The sequence below is a fragment of the Seriola aureovittata genome, chromosome 6 (genome assembly GCF_021018895.1).
Source record: "Seriola aureovittata isolate HTS-2021-v1 ecotype China chromosome 6, ASM2101889v1, whole genome shotgun sequence".
In the NCBI taxonomy this organism is placed as follows: Eukaryota; Metazoa; Chordata; class Actinopteri; order Carangiformes; family Carangidae; genus Seriola; species Seriola aureovittata.
This window is the reverse complement of record NC_079369.1, coordinates 20821154-20839400: the sequence shown is the minus strand read 5'-3', so window position 1 is coordinate 20839400 and position 18247 is coordinate 20821154. Positions and strand designations below refer to the sequence as shown.

Sequence of the window (18247 nt, the reverse complement as noted above, 5' to 3'; positions counted from 1 at the left end):
ACGCTATACACACACAGGTCCTACAGGGCAGCTTGGCAGTCATGCAGATATGGTAATGAGAGGAGAGAGACAGAGCTTATCTCAAATCCTCCAATCCCCCACCCTCTCTCCTTCCATGCTCTTTCTCCCCTGTCCATTTTCCTCTCATAACTCCTTCCAAAAACACCCGAGTCAGGCCATCTGCAGATAGTGTTTAATTTTTTAACCCAAGCAAGTGCAGAATTATAAATCATTGCCCAAATGTAGCACAAGGCTAATATGCTGATGACAGTTAAGCAACCTTGCTGGGCTCTGATTCAAAAAACCTAAAAAGCCTAATCACTTGCTTCAGTACTCGAATGCTACAAGATTTAATCGAAAAACCTGTGTGGTTCAGTCTTTGTACGCGTGTGCATGTATTTGTGTTTGAGTGTGTGTGTGTGTGTGTGTGTGTGTGTGTTTATGTCTTGGATGTAGGGTTGTGTGTAGTATGTGCGTGACAGTGCATGCAGGCATTCATTGTTGCAAGTTGTGCATGTGTTTGTGTGTTTTTGGTCATTCTGTAAGATTGAAACTGAGTGGGAATGTATTAGAATATATATTTATACAGAATGAAGGCTCATTGTTTTGTTTCATTTTTTTTACAGATTTTTACTGAAAAATATATATATATAATTTCTTTTAAATATCTGATGCATATACAGGGTTTCCCACAGGGACTAGTGCAGCCAAGGTGGTTATCCTGACTCCTCCTGTGATCATTCATCTACAGTTTAGTTTGTAGATGAATGCCTCAACAATAGCTACAGCTACTAAATATTTTTGCTCTGTGAAATAGCACCTCTGCTCCTCTTTGAAGGCCAATGTTTTATTTCAGACTCAACTTCTTCTGTTTTTTTTTTTTAGTGGAGGTGCCCATTGACTTTGGGCGAGGTGGCCAATCTCCAATCTAAAACTCTGCAGGAAACTGATTTTAAGGAGCATTTAATGTCCCCAAACATCAGTAACTTGTTGCTTTCCCCTGCAAAAACATGCTGATAAATAAACAAGGTCCTCTTGTGGTGTGTACCATTCAGTAAACTCTTTGTGTAGTAAGAAGTGAAGAGAAAACAGGGCTTTCAAAGTAATTAAAAACAAAAATTACTATTGAAACAGGGCATGCACTTAAAATGTCATCTTGACAGTCCAATTTTGACCCTAAATTTTGGAATTTTCCTCCTTTAAAAAAACAAAAATAACATGTTACATTTTTTGGACTGCTTTAGCCAGAAAAAAAAACAAACCGAACCAAACTTTTTGCAACCAAAACAAGACTCCTTAGTTCATTCTGTGCAACTGTCACCTCTGCCTCTTTACTAAATATTGTGTTTAGAGTGTGAGAGTCCACCTAGATTGTATATGTATATACATATATATGTATGATGTATATTTTATATTTGATTTTGAAAACTAAAGTCTGAAAATAATGAGCCTTCAGAGCATGAAGGAAAGTCTGAATTGTGCTTGTGTGTGTGTGAGAGTGCTTAAAGCGCCGCTCTGTGTCCCCTGGGCTGTGTTAACGCTCCCGCCGTGTGTTGTTGTTGTGTGTGTGTTAAACACATGCAGTCCCTATCCTTGCCACAGTGGTCATCGGATTACTCTGCACCGGCGGATACCTGGTTTGGCGCAACTGGCGACGCAAGAACACCAAGAGCATGAATTTCGACAACCCCGTTTACCGCAAAACCACAGAGGACGACGACGACGAAATCCACATCGGCCGACACAGCGAGTCCATCGGTCACGTCTACCCAGCAGTGAGTGGCAGCCACAGTCAGCCATTCATAGCGCTCCCTCTAGGGGGCGGCATCACAGACAGCAACTCTCACTGGTACTCAGGGGCGCCGATGCTCTCCAGCGGCAAATGAGAGAAGCTGCAGAGGAAAGGAAGGAATATTTTGAGATGTGGGAGGATGCGCTGGGGTTTGGAAAAGCCCTGTTGTTGTACATGTAGGCCTGGTGCAAAGAAAGAACAGGCTTGCACACGTCCACATGCTCACATATCATTTTTGTAGTAATCACTGAAGCCACCAATCATACACACACATAAGCCCTTCACCTGTACACCATGTCCACTCCATTCACCTCCATAGACCATAATCATACAGCACATATGTATATCAGTGCCAGATCCCCGTCGCCATCCCATTTATTTGTACATTGTGTTAGTTCTTCTGGTTGTTTGTCCTGTTACTGTATGTTTTTTAATAGGCCCCCTGTTCCCTGACTAAACTCCCCACACAGGTACATATCATCTGATGCAAAAGTTTGCATTTTTTCTACATGATCACTAAACAACAGAAAATATTTACCACAAGGTAGCATACTTGTCAGAGAGGAATTTTGTAGATTATAACAAAAGGCCTTCCATGCATTAGAGGCTTAAATAATTACTGTTGTCTTGATGCCGTGCAGTTTGTACAACAGAGAGATGCATGCAGTGGCATCTGTGTGTTAGCAGAACAAGTTATTTTAATGTTGAGATGATGCCTTTGAGGAGAAAGAGGACTAGCTTTATAGTCACCTCAGAAAGGCTGACTGACAGGACAGCAGAGTGCAGGATTAGACCGCTCAGCAAATAAATTGGATTTTTAGAGTGCATGGTAACATTATGATATTGCCAGTGCCACTATGTGAATTTTATTTTTTCATTACTGTGTAAGTAAGACATAAAACATAAAAAAGGGAGCATAAATCAGAACCAAGGACAGTTCAAGATAGATTTTTTCTCATATTCTATCTTGTGTGCAGTTGCAGAAACCATGAGTCTCCACATGATGAGTTGCAGATGACCCTGTTGATTTCCCATTGATGTAGATGCATTTTTGAGAATCCTTTATATGGCACAAAGCTGCGTTTTCTACAAACTCAGGAGACAGTGCCAGCAATGATTTGCACCCAAATCCACTTAAATGTGGAGGGCATGTGTCATCAGGACACTTGTGACATTTATTGAATATGCTTGTTGTTTTAGATATCGGAGAGCAAGCAGAGAAGGGCAGCCAAAAAGGATTATTGGGGGGGGGGGGGGGGGGGGGGGGGGAGTAGCGCTTTGATCGGTTGGCATGGTAACGCAGATTTCTTTGTGTTGCTCTGGAGAGAAAGGAGGCAAAGAATTCTGGGTATCACTGGCATGATGACAGGTTGAGACGCACGCACACACACACGCACACAGACATGCACACACACTCACGCACACAAAACAGGTGCACGACTGAGTCATATTAAGATTCAAGGTCAAAGTAACAACCACATTCAGTGAAAGGCTAGAGAGAGAGGACTATGGTCTCTCTCTCTCGTCTCCACATTTTATTATTTACTTCTGTACAAATCTCTTTATTGTCTCTTCATCTTTTTACTTGTTTTCTTCCTCTCCTCTCCTCTCCTTCCATGGCGATATGGCAGCTCAGACAGCCAGAGAAATCAGGTTGGCATTATGTGGGCCAGACATTCAGCTGTAGGCATGCATCCTACATTCCTCGCATAGAAACAGCCAGAGAAGGAGGGAATGAACAAGGGAGGGGGGATCGCAAAGAGGTAAAAGAAGGTCAGGAAAGGAGGGAGAAGTGTGGACTGCAAGGAGGAGTAAGAGAATGGAAATATGAATATATGAACCCGCCATTTCTTTCCCTGACTTCCACCTAGACTTGAATCTGTCTCTTTTTTCTCCTCTGTTCTTCATGCCAGTCTGTTTTCTATCTTACTTCTCTCTCTCTCTCTCTCTCTCTCTCTATCTAGCTCTCTCTCTCTTTTACCAGCCTACTGTGGTAACAGTCTTTTTATCTGCTGTTTGCAGCGCGTGGCACTCAGTCTGGAGGATGATGGCTATCCCTGAGGGGTGGGATGCAGCCTGCCCTCCCCCAATCCCCATCCTGGCCCCTCCTCTCACCACAGCCTCTACACCACTACAATGAGGCCAGTACAACGCAGAGGAGAAACAGAAAGAGAAGAGAGAGTCCTCATTTTTGCCTCCCCCTTTTTAAGGAGCAGGGATGACATGTACATCTCATAAACCCCCCCTCCTTCCTCTCCTACTCTGTCCGCTGGAGTAACATTACTACCACTACTAGCAACTATACTACTTCCTTTAGTGCTAGTTATTAGTAGCCTCTGCTCCACTCCTCTCTTCTCTCTGCCTCTTGTTAGTTGTAGTGGTGTATAAAAATGCTGCTTGATGATTTTGTTCAGACTAACCTCATCCCGTTGTCTCAGTGCACATTGTAAATAGAAGGCTGCCTGGCCAGTGTACATGGGAAAAAAAAGCCAGCATGCGTTATTGCGTTAATTTCTCATATTTTGACTCTTTATTTATTTGGATGTTTGCTGTTGTAAATATGTAATCAGCATCGATCGGTACCACACAGTACTAAAAGCAGATTTGTTCAAGTTTGTAAGGATAAACAGTAGCAGGCAAGGACATTATTTTTCTTCATAGTTCCCTTTTACATCTTGTGTTGACAACACAGATTTTCTTTTTTTTTTTTAAACGGGAGGGATGTCATCCTTTTTCACACCCAACCCTTCAGATTCGCCCCTTGACATATATTATATAGAGAAAGACAGCTAAATATAGCCAAGGGGAAAGGAGACATAAAAAAATGATTGGGTGGTCTCCATGTTTGGAGGTGATTTTGGGGTGAAAGAGATTTTTTTTTTTTTTTTTGAGGGGAATGGGAGGATTTGTGCCACCAGAGGGTAGTGCCTCAAGGCAAAAAGCAGCAGGGCAGAAAAGGCAAAGGATTATGGGTAATCCTCTCTCCTGGTATCAGTGGTATGCGTACAGTCTATAATGAACTTGGGATTGTTTGCTCATTTGCGGTATGTGTAAGGATTCCTGCTATTGTTTACTGTATGTTTGTGTCTGGTTGTAGAAGTGAAGCTTCAGTTCCAGACAACACGGACCTCTGTGTGACTGTATTGATGTGAAAATGGTGCTTTGAGTCTTATTACTACTATTTGTGTATAAATTCATAAGGCTGGACAGACCTGCCAGTGATTTTATGCGCTTTCTGATGTTGGGTGGGTTGGAGTGGCTGGAGCTGTATACATTTGAAAGTACAGCTGCACATTCTATATTGGAAGTGTGAGGGCATCAGAGAGGTTCTGCACAGCTACACCAGTCCTGTTTTTTTGACTGCTTCTGTTTGAAATGAAGATTCAGTTTCAACCTCTTGCAAGGTCTTTGAACAGAAGAAGAGAGCATAAAATACACAACGGATTCCTCATATACAGTATATCCTGACACAACGCAAAAGCAAGGAAAGGGAAAGGAGAGAGACAAGAGAAAGGTGAACACGTGTATATTGTGGTTGACTGCTCTGTGTCTCCTGGGCTGTGCTAACACTCCCGCCGTTGAGTAATAGACAACTGCCAACTGTGAGTTTTTGCTGTATTTATGGCTCTAATGAGATTTTTACACTGCATTATTCTCACGGGTGTTATCTCCTGAAATATCACTTGTTTCAAAATTTAAATATGCAGTTGTTTCTCTACAACTGCCAAACACAGACAGTCAGTGTTTGAACTTGAGCACACTCTAAGTATCAGTGGCAGTGTCTCAGTGGCTGCACACCACTGGTTTTGGTGATTCAGAGCCTGATAACTGCTGCATCTTCCCTCCCCTCTTTAACAGTGTAGCTGTGTGTTTTCTGGAAGAGATGGTGTTGGAAGAAAAAAAAAAAAGCCCACATTGAGAAGAAATGACTTTCTGCTGTCACTGACTGTTCAGTGGGGTTGTGAGCGGTCCTGTTTTGTATGAACAGATGACTAATACGCTGAGGCTGAATGAGCCCAGCACTGATTTGAATTGAAAGCTGGGTAGAGAGGAAATGTGTAAACCAGCGTAAAGAGCTGATCTTCCACTGGCTTGCCACAGACATGGTTCCAGCCCATTGAATCAGATGGAATTTATGCCCAGTGAATATCGCAATAATTGCTCATAATGTGTTGTAACAGTGAATTACTAGAAGCCGTCATGACAGGATAGCATGATAGCTGCCGCGTGTTGTCATGGGAAATTAACAAATTTCCTATTCTGAATGTCATTTAGTCTCAACAAAGGGCATTTTAACTATGTTAAGCACACGTTTAATGCACTTAATACACTGTAGACCTGTTTTACATTGACTGAACTACACATACCACACGTCTTCCATTCTTAAAATAACAAATCAGAACAATGTCGCATTTCGGCAGAGCTGAGCTAAGACGTGCTTTTGTTTGTCACATCTTCTGTCTTTTATTAATAAACCTGACATATGACTGAATAACAAGCAAAAAAAAAAGTATATAATGCAAACATTAAAGTCTTCCAGTATAGTCTCAGCATGTGTATTCATCCAACTATACAGACAGTGTGTGCGTACAAACAAAGGGAAATTTGATTAGTGGTAGTTATTATTCACAGCTCCCACTGTTTGTTGGAAAGGTTTTCTCCGTGTAGATGCTTGGGTAACCACTAGGGAGGAAAAGACTGTAAAAACAAACAAAGACAAAGGTAGGCAGGAATAACTGCCAGGATTTAGACTACGCCATATGCGAACAGGTTTGGAAGACAAATGTTGGGTAATTTATTTTGCTGGATTTCTGCTGATGTTGTGCCACAGTATTCTGACACCCGCTCCTCTGGCCTCCCGTCCTCAGAAGGATGGCACTGTTGTCCTCTCCGTTTGTGATGCACAGCAGGCGATCTGTATGGACTGTATGTGACGAGTGGCACGCCAGACAGGTAAATTGTAGTCCTCCACAGCACTGCACTCCCCTACGCCTGTCTAATGAGGGAGGATTGAGCACAAGGGGAAGGCCATCTCCTTTCATCTTAACCTTGTAGAGATGAAGGCAAAATAAAATGCATTACGTGGTGGGCCGACTGTGACTCAGCTCAGCATGATCCTTGGCTGGATTGGTGGGCTCCTGCTGTGTTTGGTTTTTAGACAGGATTTAGAAGTGACATGTATGAAACAGTTTAAAATGGACACAGTTCCATTTTGGTATAAACTCCGTTCATTTCATTAATGTTATCAGGATGTGTCATGGCTGTTGTGAATGCTCACAATTTCATATCTTTTTCATACAAACCTAACCTGGAGGAAAGATGAAGATAATAATGTAAGAAGCCAGGAAAGATTGCCCAAGTCAGATATACATTTATTTGTGAATTTGAAATGGGATAAATCACAAACCCCAGGGCTGGATTGAACCTGAAGCTGAGTCAGCTCTGCACTCCATACTTTCCTGCATGTCCATGTTTGCTTCAGGTCTAATTGAGTTCCATACTGAGGGTTTGCAGTGACGAGAATAAATTGCTTATTTATTGAGGTGAGTGAGCGTGGCATTGTAGAGAAGTTATTATTGCTACAGTGTGAAGACAGATTGGCTGCTCCACTTCGTGGCCACCTTGAGAGCAGCCGACTCCACTCAAGGACGTGGGAAAAAGTCAGGAAAGGGGCTTTCGTCGTTCATTATAGAGTAGGCAGTAATTGTGGTGGCAGAAGAGGACACGCTTTGACCCTTTGCTTTCTGGGCACCTGTCTGATTGTTGTCAGTATTTATAGGGAGCATTTAGGCATTAATCAATGCTCTAATAACAGCATCATCATAGTTTTACTGTGAGTCAACCCCATAAACAACAGGCTGCAGTTACAAGGATCAGTTTGAGTGTTCCGCCTCATGCTGACAAAGTCTAATGTGAATTTATGTACATATGTTGAGTTATTCTACAACCAGTAATATGTTAACCGCGTAAGTTTCTCACTTCAGGACAGTTTTTTTTTGTTAATTATTTGCTATTTATAAGTCTTTCAATGTTAGAGAACCATGTGCAACATTAACCATAATATCTTAATGCTTAAAGTTACTTAGCACTCAACCAGAGATGTAAGTGTAGTAAATTTAACTAGTTGCAATACACTGTCTTGAATTGCATTTCAAGAGCGCGTATGACACTAAATATCAGTTGTATCCTAAGTGAAGATGTATGCATCACTAGGTTAAATCAGGGTTTAAACTTTTTACACCCAGTAACTGCCAGGTGTAGCCAACTGGAAAAGCTAACGTTGGCTTGATAATATATTATCCATTTGAATTGAAGAAGAGCTAATGAGGTGTGTTTGACACATCTAACCGCCACTATATTTCCTACTCATTCTAAATTGTAGGAATACTGCTAACACTGAAACACTCCTCCATGTGAGTGGATATAAATAAAACAGTCCTTTCTAAATTGACAAAAAACAAACAAACTGGAAGTTAAGTTTAACATATCTCTTGACCGCCTGAAATTGTTATTTTTTGGATGTCATGTCACAATGTGTGTGATGCTACTGTAACTTCCTGTTTACATATCTGATTGCTTTTACGAGGACATTGCTGTTTCCTGGCAATCAATTTGCACATTAGCAAAAATTTTTACCAGCTAAGACATAGATGAAGATTCAATGGTGACACCAGAAACCACTAGTTTCACACTGGCTAGTAGTAAGAAGTAACACACACACACACACACACACACACAAACTTAGTCCTGGTTCTCAATTTAAACATTCACTTTACCTAGGATTCATGAATTACACCTGCTCAAGTTCTGTTGTTTCTTTCTTCTGTTCATCTAAATATTTAACTCTTAATTTAAACTAATACATGAACAAAGCATTCGGATATTCACTACTAATACATAATGGGCAGCTCACTATCACAATAGGTCAAACTAAATGATTTCAAACCATCCGTGACAAGGTTGAGTCTGGTTTATGTTATAGAAATTATGTTTCATGTACTTATCTGATCAAAGCAACTACTAACAGTCTTGATAACCCATTATCTAATGTAATTATATGCCGTAATTATAGTGTTCCTGATTTGTGCTCCCTGTTTTTAAACTGTCCTGTCGCTTGTCCTTTCTTCCCTCTGTGCACTCTTTTAATCCCAGTCTATACTGAGCAGAGAGTCTGACCCACGCCGCTTTAACCAGGGTGCAGTGAACGCTTCCTAACATCACTCACATCTCTGCACCACTTCACTTCCTCATTCACTGTATGGATCTAATGCCTGCTGTGAGGCGTCAAGTCTTTCTGTGGTTTGTTATACTACTGAACTTTAGTTTAGAGAGCAAAGTCAGCATTGCTTTCTCTGATGCACCCTCATTCTCTTCCCCCTGCCCATCTCCATCTTAGCCATCAACATCTTTCCTTTGGCAAGGGCTATCAGTCTTTGGGTAGACAGACAGACAGACAGACACACACACACACACACACACACACACACACACACACACACACACTGGAAGAATGGAAAAACACTGTAGGAAATAACCTGGAACTCCAAAAATAACAAGGAAACCCCCGGAGCTGAGAAAAAACTAAACAAAAAAAAAAACCTTCCCAGTTGTGAACCAGTGAACAGGCAATCGAGCATGCTCAGCCAGGAGACGCTGCCCCCCCTCCCCCCTCCCCGCCAACTCCCCCCCTCCAGCTACCGTTTGGACCCTCATTGACTCCACTTGGCTGACATTTAGCTCTTGTTGACCCAGTGACTTTCCTTCTCCAGCTGGTTCCTCTTATTATCATGTGGTTTTCTCGGACTGTAAAGTGATTTGTAGTTGTTGCTCTTTTTCTCCTCACCAGACCATTTTCCCAGTTTCATATTTGATCTACTTGATGTTGGACTACTTGAAGGGCAGTGTTCAGTCGCCTACATTTTTATACCAGTCAGTGTAAAATGAAGGTTTTTTGGGGGGGGGAGACGGTGATGGGGAAGTTGTTTGTGTGAATCTTTTCATGGGTCAGGATGATGATGTACAGGGATAACATTTTGATAAATAAGAGTATTGTCACTGATTTCAACATTTGACTTCAATGGTGATTGAGGTGGGAGAAAATCACTTCAAATATAAGAAACTATTGGTCCCAATATTTTTTTCTTGTCTACCTGTCTTTTCTCAAAAATGTTACTGATGTGTCATTGCCTGCAAGGAAATCTCAAAAACCATTCGGGGGTCTGTCCATTCCACAGCCATACGACAGGCATTTTTTTTAACGCTGTTTGTTGCACAAAACTTTTCAAGAAGCCTTCTGCACTGTGTAAAGAGATAACGTTCTTAGGAGGGGAGGAATAAAAAGGGGGGAGGGTGGGGTTGGTCCAATGGTACAGTCCAATGGTTTTGAATCATGACTTGTAAATACATTTTCATACAGCAAAAAACTTTTTGATAATGTTTTAAATGTATCTGTAAAAAAAGATGTACATAAACCTCTGGGGTAAAAAGGAGTGTAGACTATATATGAATTTATTTGTACACAAGAGCACTGGATTTCTTTACTACTTGATTGTAACTAAAAATTAATAATCTGCCAAAGTGTTTTTATTTTACTTTTTCTCCTGTCTGTTCCGTTTGTTTGTTTTATTTTTGCTTTTTAACAGCATTTCAGATTTTTAGTGTTCATACTGTGTTTAATTCTGTTGAATAGATTTTGTTGTTGTGTTTTTAAAAAAAGAAAAGGGATTATCATTTAATTTATTGGTGCCTTGTTTTGTGCTCCTGTATACTTTTACTCTTTCTGTTTTTCTGTGTTACGTGTCTGCGGGAGGGTGGGGTGGAGGGTGGGTTATTTGATGGGTTGATGAGGGATGATGTGGGTGGGGGGGAGTTAAAAACTTAGCAACTTCTGTACTTACATGGAATATCTGTACTGTATGCCAAAATGGTCTCACTCACGTTTCTATGAAATCAAGCTGTTGATAAATATCTCTATATATTGATATATTAAATTTATAAAAACTGTCCAACATTTAGTGTTGTTACTTTATCGTGTGTCTTTGTGTGTTTCATCTGGAAACTGCATGTGTGTGTGTGTGTGTCTGTGTGTGGGGGGGATGACTGACAGACACAAATGAGACCATGGACCCCCATCTGATAACATTATTGCTTTTAGACATTTTATTACAGAAAGCGTTTGAAACCATGACCAAAATAGTCATACATTCTGTCACTGTGTTACTGATGGATGGAATTAGTTGGAATAAATTATTCCCCTTTTTGCTGGAGACCCCCAGGAACCCCCTCCAGGCCCCACTTTGAGAACCACTGATTTAGGGAATGCACAGTATATAGGCTACAGTTGGGTCCGTAAGTGGTCTCAGACTGTTGGACCTCACTGGAAACTGTAGTAGATTTACACTAATGTGTCCACATTTCAGTAGCTTTACATTCCAAGACAGTGTTTTGATTTGTCTCCATTTATTTAAATCATTCACCTACACATCTGACTGTCATTCAAGTAAATCAACACAATAAACAGAGGTAGCATTTGCTAAATGCTGAATTTGCGAAATTCAAGCAACATGAGAGTATTGCTGTAGAGCACAGACACATTGTGGTGACCCCCGCAGACTTCTGGATATACTTTATTTTGCAGAAAAATACGGCAAAGAGGGAAATCTAGTTAATACAAACTGTAGAGAATACAACACCCACAATCCTTAGACCAGTGGTAGATAAAAACTCGAGTCTGACCCACAGCCCTTTACTGAATGTCATCCCCTCTCTCTCTCTCTCTCTCTCTCTCTCTCTCTCTCTCTCTCTCTCTCTCTCTCTCTCTCTCTCTCTCCCTCTCCCTGACTTTCCTTACTCTCTCTCACTGTGACTATCACAATAAAGGAAAAAATGTCCAAGACAGTAAATACCAAACTATAATGAAAGACTATAAATAAGACTTTATCGCTTGTTTTCTGAAATATGTCAGCATGAGAAATAAAGTGGTAAATAGACATAATTGTTGTCACTACCCCAGTTGATAATTGTGGTCAGTTCAGCAGAGCACAGTTCACTCAGAGCAAGCTCAGCTGTTCTGCATTTGATACAATCAAAGATTACTTCACTTGCAGTTTGAGTTTTGATTCTAAAATACTGAATGTTATTGGATTTGAATTATAGTATACGACTAAGTGCTCACTAGTGACACTGAGGTGAATAATTTTTGGTGTGTGTGTCCCAAATAAACCTTCCAAACATCTGTTGTTTTGCTCAGACGATGGATAAAGATGACACCAGCAGCCTCCTTGTTCGTTTCCTTTTTGTCTTCAACATTCAGCTCTCCAAAGAACAAGACAAGTTACAGTAAAGTGAAGGAGAACCAGTAGTGAAGTGAAAGGGTAAAACGGACTGACAGAGCAAGCAGGAGAGAAAGTAACACGTTGTCTGGTCGCTGGAGAGTTGTCAAGTGTGACAGTTCATTGGGGGTTTGATGGATGAGCCGGCGGGGAGAGTTGGCTCAGGATATGGGCGCTCTCTGGCCTGCCCATTGTTCCAGGGCTGCTGTTGCTCTTCATTGAGGATTCAGCCCTGCCTGTGCCCTGCGCTGTCATCTCCCCAAGCATTACAGAAGTCAGGGCGGCTCAATGGTTTCGTTGAGGATTCATGATAACTGAAGAACTCGTGGTAGTTCAAGAAGTTTTGATGTTATGGGTTATGCTCTGTACTTTCTTTCTTTTTTTTTTTTACAGAAAAAGTGCATTGCACTCTGTGTTCATGGAGCTACTGTCAGTACAGGAATTTATATCTCCATAAAATGAGAATCCGTGCTAAATTAATGTACAGAGGAACTTCTGAAACCTTTGAAAATGCCTCTCCTACCATGAAAAACTGACACTGAAATCTGAAGTCACATTTACGTTTTAGTTTGCTGCAAGTGTTTCTAAGATTTTACAGAACTAATAGTTATTCTCTGTCAAAAAATGAATAATACAAAGTGCAGGATGTTTGCAGACCCTTAAAAATAATGAAATATTAATCCTGAAGTCATTAGTTCGTCTTGTATTTCAATCTATGATGTCATTTATGTTTAAAAGGAAAACAAAACATCTGCAAACTTGTTTGTGTGGATCACTCAACTAAACACTTGAACAGTCCTCAGAAGCTGTGCTCTCCATGACTAAATGAAAATAATAAAAAGAAGGGGAAAGCTGCACGGTCATTCAATCTTTTTAAGCTCCAGCTCCAGAAGGATGGATATTTGGGCACATTTCTTTCCTCAGGATAAAATGCAACAGTGCTATAGAGTCAAGGACAGGACAGGTGTTTCCAATCAGACATCTCAAGTAGAAATAGAAGCCACAGAGAGGCCGTTCAAAGATAAGAAAAGCCTCCAACAGGAACCAGCAAGCAATAGATGCTGTTAATAGTCTTTCTATGGCTTCTATTTCTATGTTCAGGATGATTGCCTGTAAAAATCTGAAAATGGAGAAGACCTGCTCTCAACACTATATGTGTCAGTCCAAAGATCATAGCTGTTATCCTGAGGAAGGCAGTGTGCAGAAATGTTGAGTTCTAAAATGAAATATATATAAGATAAAATAATAATTCAACTGTGTAATGAGTTTGCAGCTTTCCCTTGTTTTCTCTAATGTCTGTGCTTCACCAGAATGGGTGTTTTCTGTCAGTTTTTCCTTTAAATAAAAATGATGAAACATCATTTGATCTTGCAAAACTGATTCGGCATTTCTGGTTACAGGAAAAGAACTGTGACAATATTGAACAGAATACCTCTTTTTTTTTTTTTCTTACTGCACCTAATGTTGCAGAGGTTATTATTCTATCAAGTTTCAGAGATGAGACCAATTCCAGCGATGGCCAGGAGTGTGGCAGTACACCCACAACAAACCACCAGTCCATCACAAATCCAACACATAGAATGACACGTTATGCCTCTGGGAAATCTAGAGTTTCATATCCATCCACCTGACCACGGCCGTGTTATTTGCACTGTGGGAAGAGAGCTGAAAGCTTTGAGGAAAGCAAACACAGGGAGAACATTCAGAATCTCCACGCCAACAACACCCCAACTGTGATCTAGTTTTCTGTAGAACCCTTCAAAGTCCCAGTAACAGTCGACTTTCACAGCACTGTGGTGGCGATCTAGCATCCCTCCAAACCCCCCCCCCCCCCCCCCCATTTATCTCTCACCAGCTTTTTTCCTCTCTTCTGCTAAATGGAGCTTATGTCGGACTCTATTAGTCAACATTTGAAGTTAGTGGGGCATCCAGGTGGCTGAGTGCAGAAAATCTCCCCTCTCTACCTGTCACTTAAAAAATTCATAAAATATTTGGGGAGCTGGGAACGACAACTCTACTTATGAAAATGATTTGGGAATAGCAGCGCTGACCTTAGAGTGCTCACCTCCTCCTCCTCCCCTGAGCAAAACTTCAGAAGAAAACTTAACAATTTTACCAACACAATTCAATTTGAATAGAGTGGAATACTTACAACCTTTCAGGTTGAACCACAATTATTTGAATCAAAATAACAGTAATAATGCTACTAATCAGTAGCATAATCAGTTTAAATGACAATATTGTTGTTTACCAACTTTCAAAATCACCCCAACCCCACACAAACACACACACACACACACACATACACAAACAAAACCCGCACTGTGCCCTCTTTCTATACCCCATACCAGTATACAATACGTATAATTATGCTGTTTTTGTAGTTAGAATGAAATGAAGACACAAAATTTGTGCCACAGGATGTCATTCAAATGTAACCTTGGAATATCACTGCCAGTTAAAGTTGCTCTAATGAATATGTCCCTATTAAGAAAGGGTGAAATACCTGTGTGAAAGTGGTCATTTACAGTGATGAACCTAAAGAATCCTCACCTCCCCTCGGCTTCGCAAAGCGTTTCTGTGACTTTCAGCTCATTGTTTTGGTTTTTATGCCTCGCAACCAACTTCACTGTTTACTTTGCTGCTCTCATCAGTATCGTTGCAGCAGCAGCAGGAAGCTGTTTTCAGTGAAAAACACACTCCAGCTGCACATCACATACTTTCTACCAAATGATTTAGCAGGTAAGAGCTTCCATTCTTCAGGTGTCCATGACTCTAAATGAATGCTTACGTTGCACTAAGTCTGCTGAACACAACCCTAGACGATTCAAGATGATGATGTCAAACCACTTCACCTCAGGGTGCAAAAGCTTTCATTGACTATTGTCTTCTTTAGAATTTTTAACTCTCAACTCTTTTAACTTCTATGTATAATTGCAAATGAGGCTTGAATAAATAAATGAGAGAAAATGAGAGAAAATATGTAAATAAGCTACTGTTTGCTAACACTTTCCCCCTAATGATTAAAATTTCTGATAATATGTCACTGTTGTGTTGTACAATTCGTTGCACTGCACAGGTGTAAATGTAAGTTTGCCATTTTCCCTTTGTGATCACTCAGACACCTGCACTGAATCAACTTGTAGCCTGGTGTGGAACTGAGATGAAACTACCCAGGTTTCATGCTCTGCTGCCCCTGCTGGCTGGAGGTCCCCATCACAGTAATGTTATTGCCATCAAAACTGAGATTGCCTCATACTGAATCATAAACAGGCTGCCAATCTGCTTGGCTCTTTTCAACCAAGAAAGATTTTGTTCTCAGGGGCACAGCACCTCCTGTAAAACACAGTGACATGAAGCAGAGTCTCTGCCTATGTTTGCTGTTGTAATTTCTTTTAATCGTTCTCCATTATAGTCTTGTCTCTTTCCCTTCTCCATTATTTCTTCTTCTCTCTCATTACCTCCATCTCTGCCTTTGTGTCTGTGTGGCGTCTGAAAGCTCTGCAGAGGACATGCAGGTTTATGGCGCTCCTGTGTGTGAACAATTTGACAAAATTAACAGCTGAAATGTTTCACAACCTTTGCAATAAAACTTGATTGTAAAAGGCAAATTAACATTCAGTCTCCCTTTTAAGTTCTTTCCATTTGCATCAGCTGTTTCCCTCTGTTTTATCCCCCCCCCCACAGCATTTCCCCTCACTCCTGTCTTTCACTCCCTGTCTCTCTTGGTCCATTTAATTTTACCTCTATCAGCAGTTTTGCTCTTCCCTTTGTAAGACTTTCCCTCTGTGGCACCATTTTGTTGCAGTGATAAGGTGTTTTGACTTTGTGAAAGGAGCGGTTAATATGCCGCATCTGGCCTCATAAAGTTATTGCAATAAAGTCTCTTTCTGTTTAAAAATGCAGTGAGCACATGGCCACTCCTCTGCCTCTTTCTCTCCCTCTGCCTCCCTCCTTCCTCTGCCTCATGGATGACAGTTCCTATTATCTCTTGGATAATAAGTTGCACAGATTAGCCATGGGGGCAGACAGGGGAGCAGGGATATGGCACACTTTGCGTGTGTTTATGTGTGTTTGTTTGTGTGCGTGCCTCTCTGTGTTTGTCCGTGCGTACGTTTCTGCATTTGTGTATATCTGCTTATATTCATGGATTTCTATTTAGCAGTGTGTGTGCAGCTATTAATATTTGCCTGTCTGTATTTGTGTGTCTGTTTGTCTGAGTGTGCCTCTCTTTGTCTGTATTCATGGATCTTTCCAGCTGTGTGTGTCTGTGTGTCTCAGTGCACTTGTCTGTCTGTATTTGTGCCTGTCTGCCTAGTTGCATGCCAGCAAGCGTGTTTGTGTCTGAATATGTGTGTGAGACTGTGCCTGCAGTGGAACACACTAGAGGAGGAGTTGATGGGCTAAGTGCCATTACCAGATAATTACAGCTAAAAGTCTCCATGCTAACGAGGACGGCTCATCATCATGTTGCTGGCAGACAGAGAGGCCACAAAAAAAAAAAAAAAAAAAAATTTACAATTCAGATTAGGACCACTTGTGTGTTTAGTGTGTGTGTATTCTATATTCCTCTCCTGCTCTGTTCCCTCTCAGTCTTTCTCTTTGTCCATACGTGTGTGGTTAGTACTTGTATGATGAGGGGATTACTGCTAAGCACAAAGATTCACATTTACAATAAGAAACTAGGCTCTTAGTGTGTGTGTGTGTGTGTGTGTGTGTGTGTGTGTGTGTGTGTGTGTGTGTGTGTGTGTGTGTGTGTGTGTGTGTGTGTGTGTGAGTCTGTGTGTGTTTGCATGTGTGAGGGTGCTCACGCACAAATATGAACACTGTATATCAGTGTAATTGGCTGGCACAGGAGCCCAGTGTGGGTTGAGTTTGAGGGCATCCATACACTACACACTGTAATAGGCTCAATCTTCACTCCCTGTGATGGGCTTACTCCCCCCCTAAATGGTGTCAGTCCAGGCACACAGGCAATCAGCAACATGAACATAAATGTGTAACATGCAATTATACAAAAACATCAAAGCAAATGTTTCCCCCTTTTGTGCTGCAGATATTATCTTGCATATTTGTGAGAAATGAATTTAATTAAATTTCCTACCTGCTGGGACAGGTGAGGGTGTTTAGACCCTGATGTATCACCAATCTGATTTGCAACCAGCCTGGTAAGCCTTCAACTGTACCCTGTAAACCCCTGGCCTCCAAAGAGTCGTTGATTAGGAGAGAACAACATCATTTTTACTCATTATCCTCTCTCATGCAATTCTAGTGTATGGGAATACTATGAGTGTGAGTAGGGAAATTCAGAATTCCCTCACAATGTGTGTGTTTGTGCATGCACACGTTTATGTATGCGTATTAAAGCACCATGCAGTGTAGGCTACTGTGTGTATGTAATTACTGCAGCTGGAACAACTCACACATCATCCACTTCTGTTAAGAGCAAATCACTCTCCCCCTCTCACTTTGTGATTAACAGCCATCTGTTTCCTGTAAAAATGAATTTCCAGTCTGCTTCAATCAATCCGGTCATTCCAATAAAGTAAAGAATTGTAATAGCATCCCCTTAAAACATCAATAGACATTTTTTTATATTCGAATTACCCTGGAAAATACAGTAGCTGTTCCAGTGCAGTTCTGTTGGCTCACTCTCTCAGTGTGTGTTTTAAAGTAGCTATTTATAAGTTGTGCTATTGCTACATCACCAATTATAGCATTAATAACTGTTTACTTACCAGTCTAGAAGAAACATTGTAACTTCAGCATCAAATTTCATTCCTTTACTCACCAAGAGCAGCCTCCAGCAGTGGGAAGCAATGCCAATTATGCTTCTATTTCTCTCATCTCTTTTGTTCTACTGAAGTTAGCATGCTAACCAGATAGCTTCAATAGCATCTTGTCAATTTCTGATACCGAGTCACTGTAGCATCCAGGCTGCCCTGATAAAGTAGTGCTGCTCAGCAGGTGTATTACAAACTCTTGATTAATTGCAAATGCAAAAATGGCTGAAGCTCTTGGCAAGACTGGTAGGTGAACAGCTGATAATGCTAACATTAGCTATGTAGCAACAGCAAAACTACAAATAGCTAATTTAAACAAAGTGTCTTCCAGCTATACATGT

At 41.0% G+C, this 18247-nt stretch overlaps 1 protein-coding gene across 4 annotated transcripts in view; it reads left to right on the top strand.

Moving 5' to 3' along the window:
* The window catches only part of lrp8 (low density lipoprotein receptor-related protein 8, apolipoprotein e receptor), a 173087-nt gene extending 162492 nt beyond the window's left edge, over positions 1-10595 (top strand). Inside the window, exons 18-19 of one of the 4 annotated variants that reach the window (XM_056377969.1) lie at positions 1603-1775; positions 3815-10595. In XM_056377969.1, coding sequence (XP_056233944.1) covers positions 1603-1775; positions 3815-3853 — 212 coding nt within the window. In that variant the 3' untranslated portion in view covers positions 3854-10595. Of the gene's footprint in view, positions 1-1584 lie in introns of all 4 variants that reach the window. The other 3 variants (XM_056377968.1, XM_056377966.1, XM_056377967.1) reach the window with 3 other exon arrangements.
* Positions 10596-18247: the final 7652 nt, after the last annotated feature.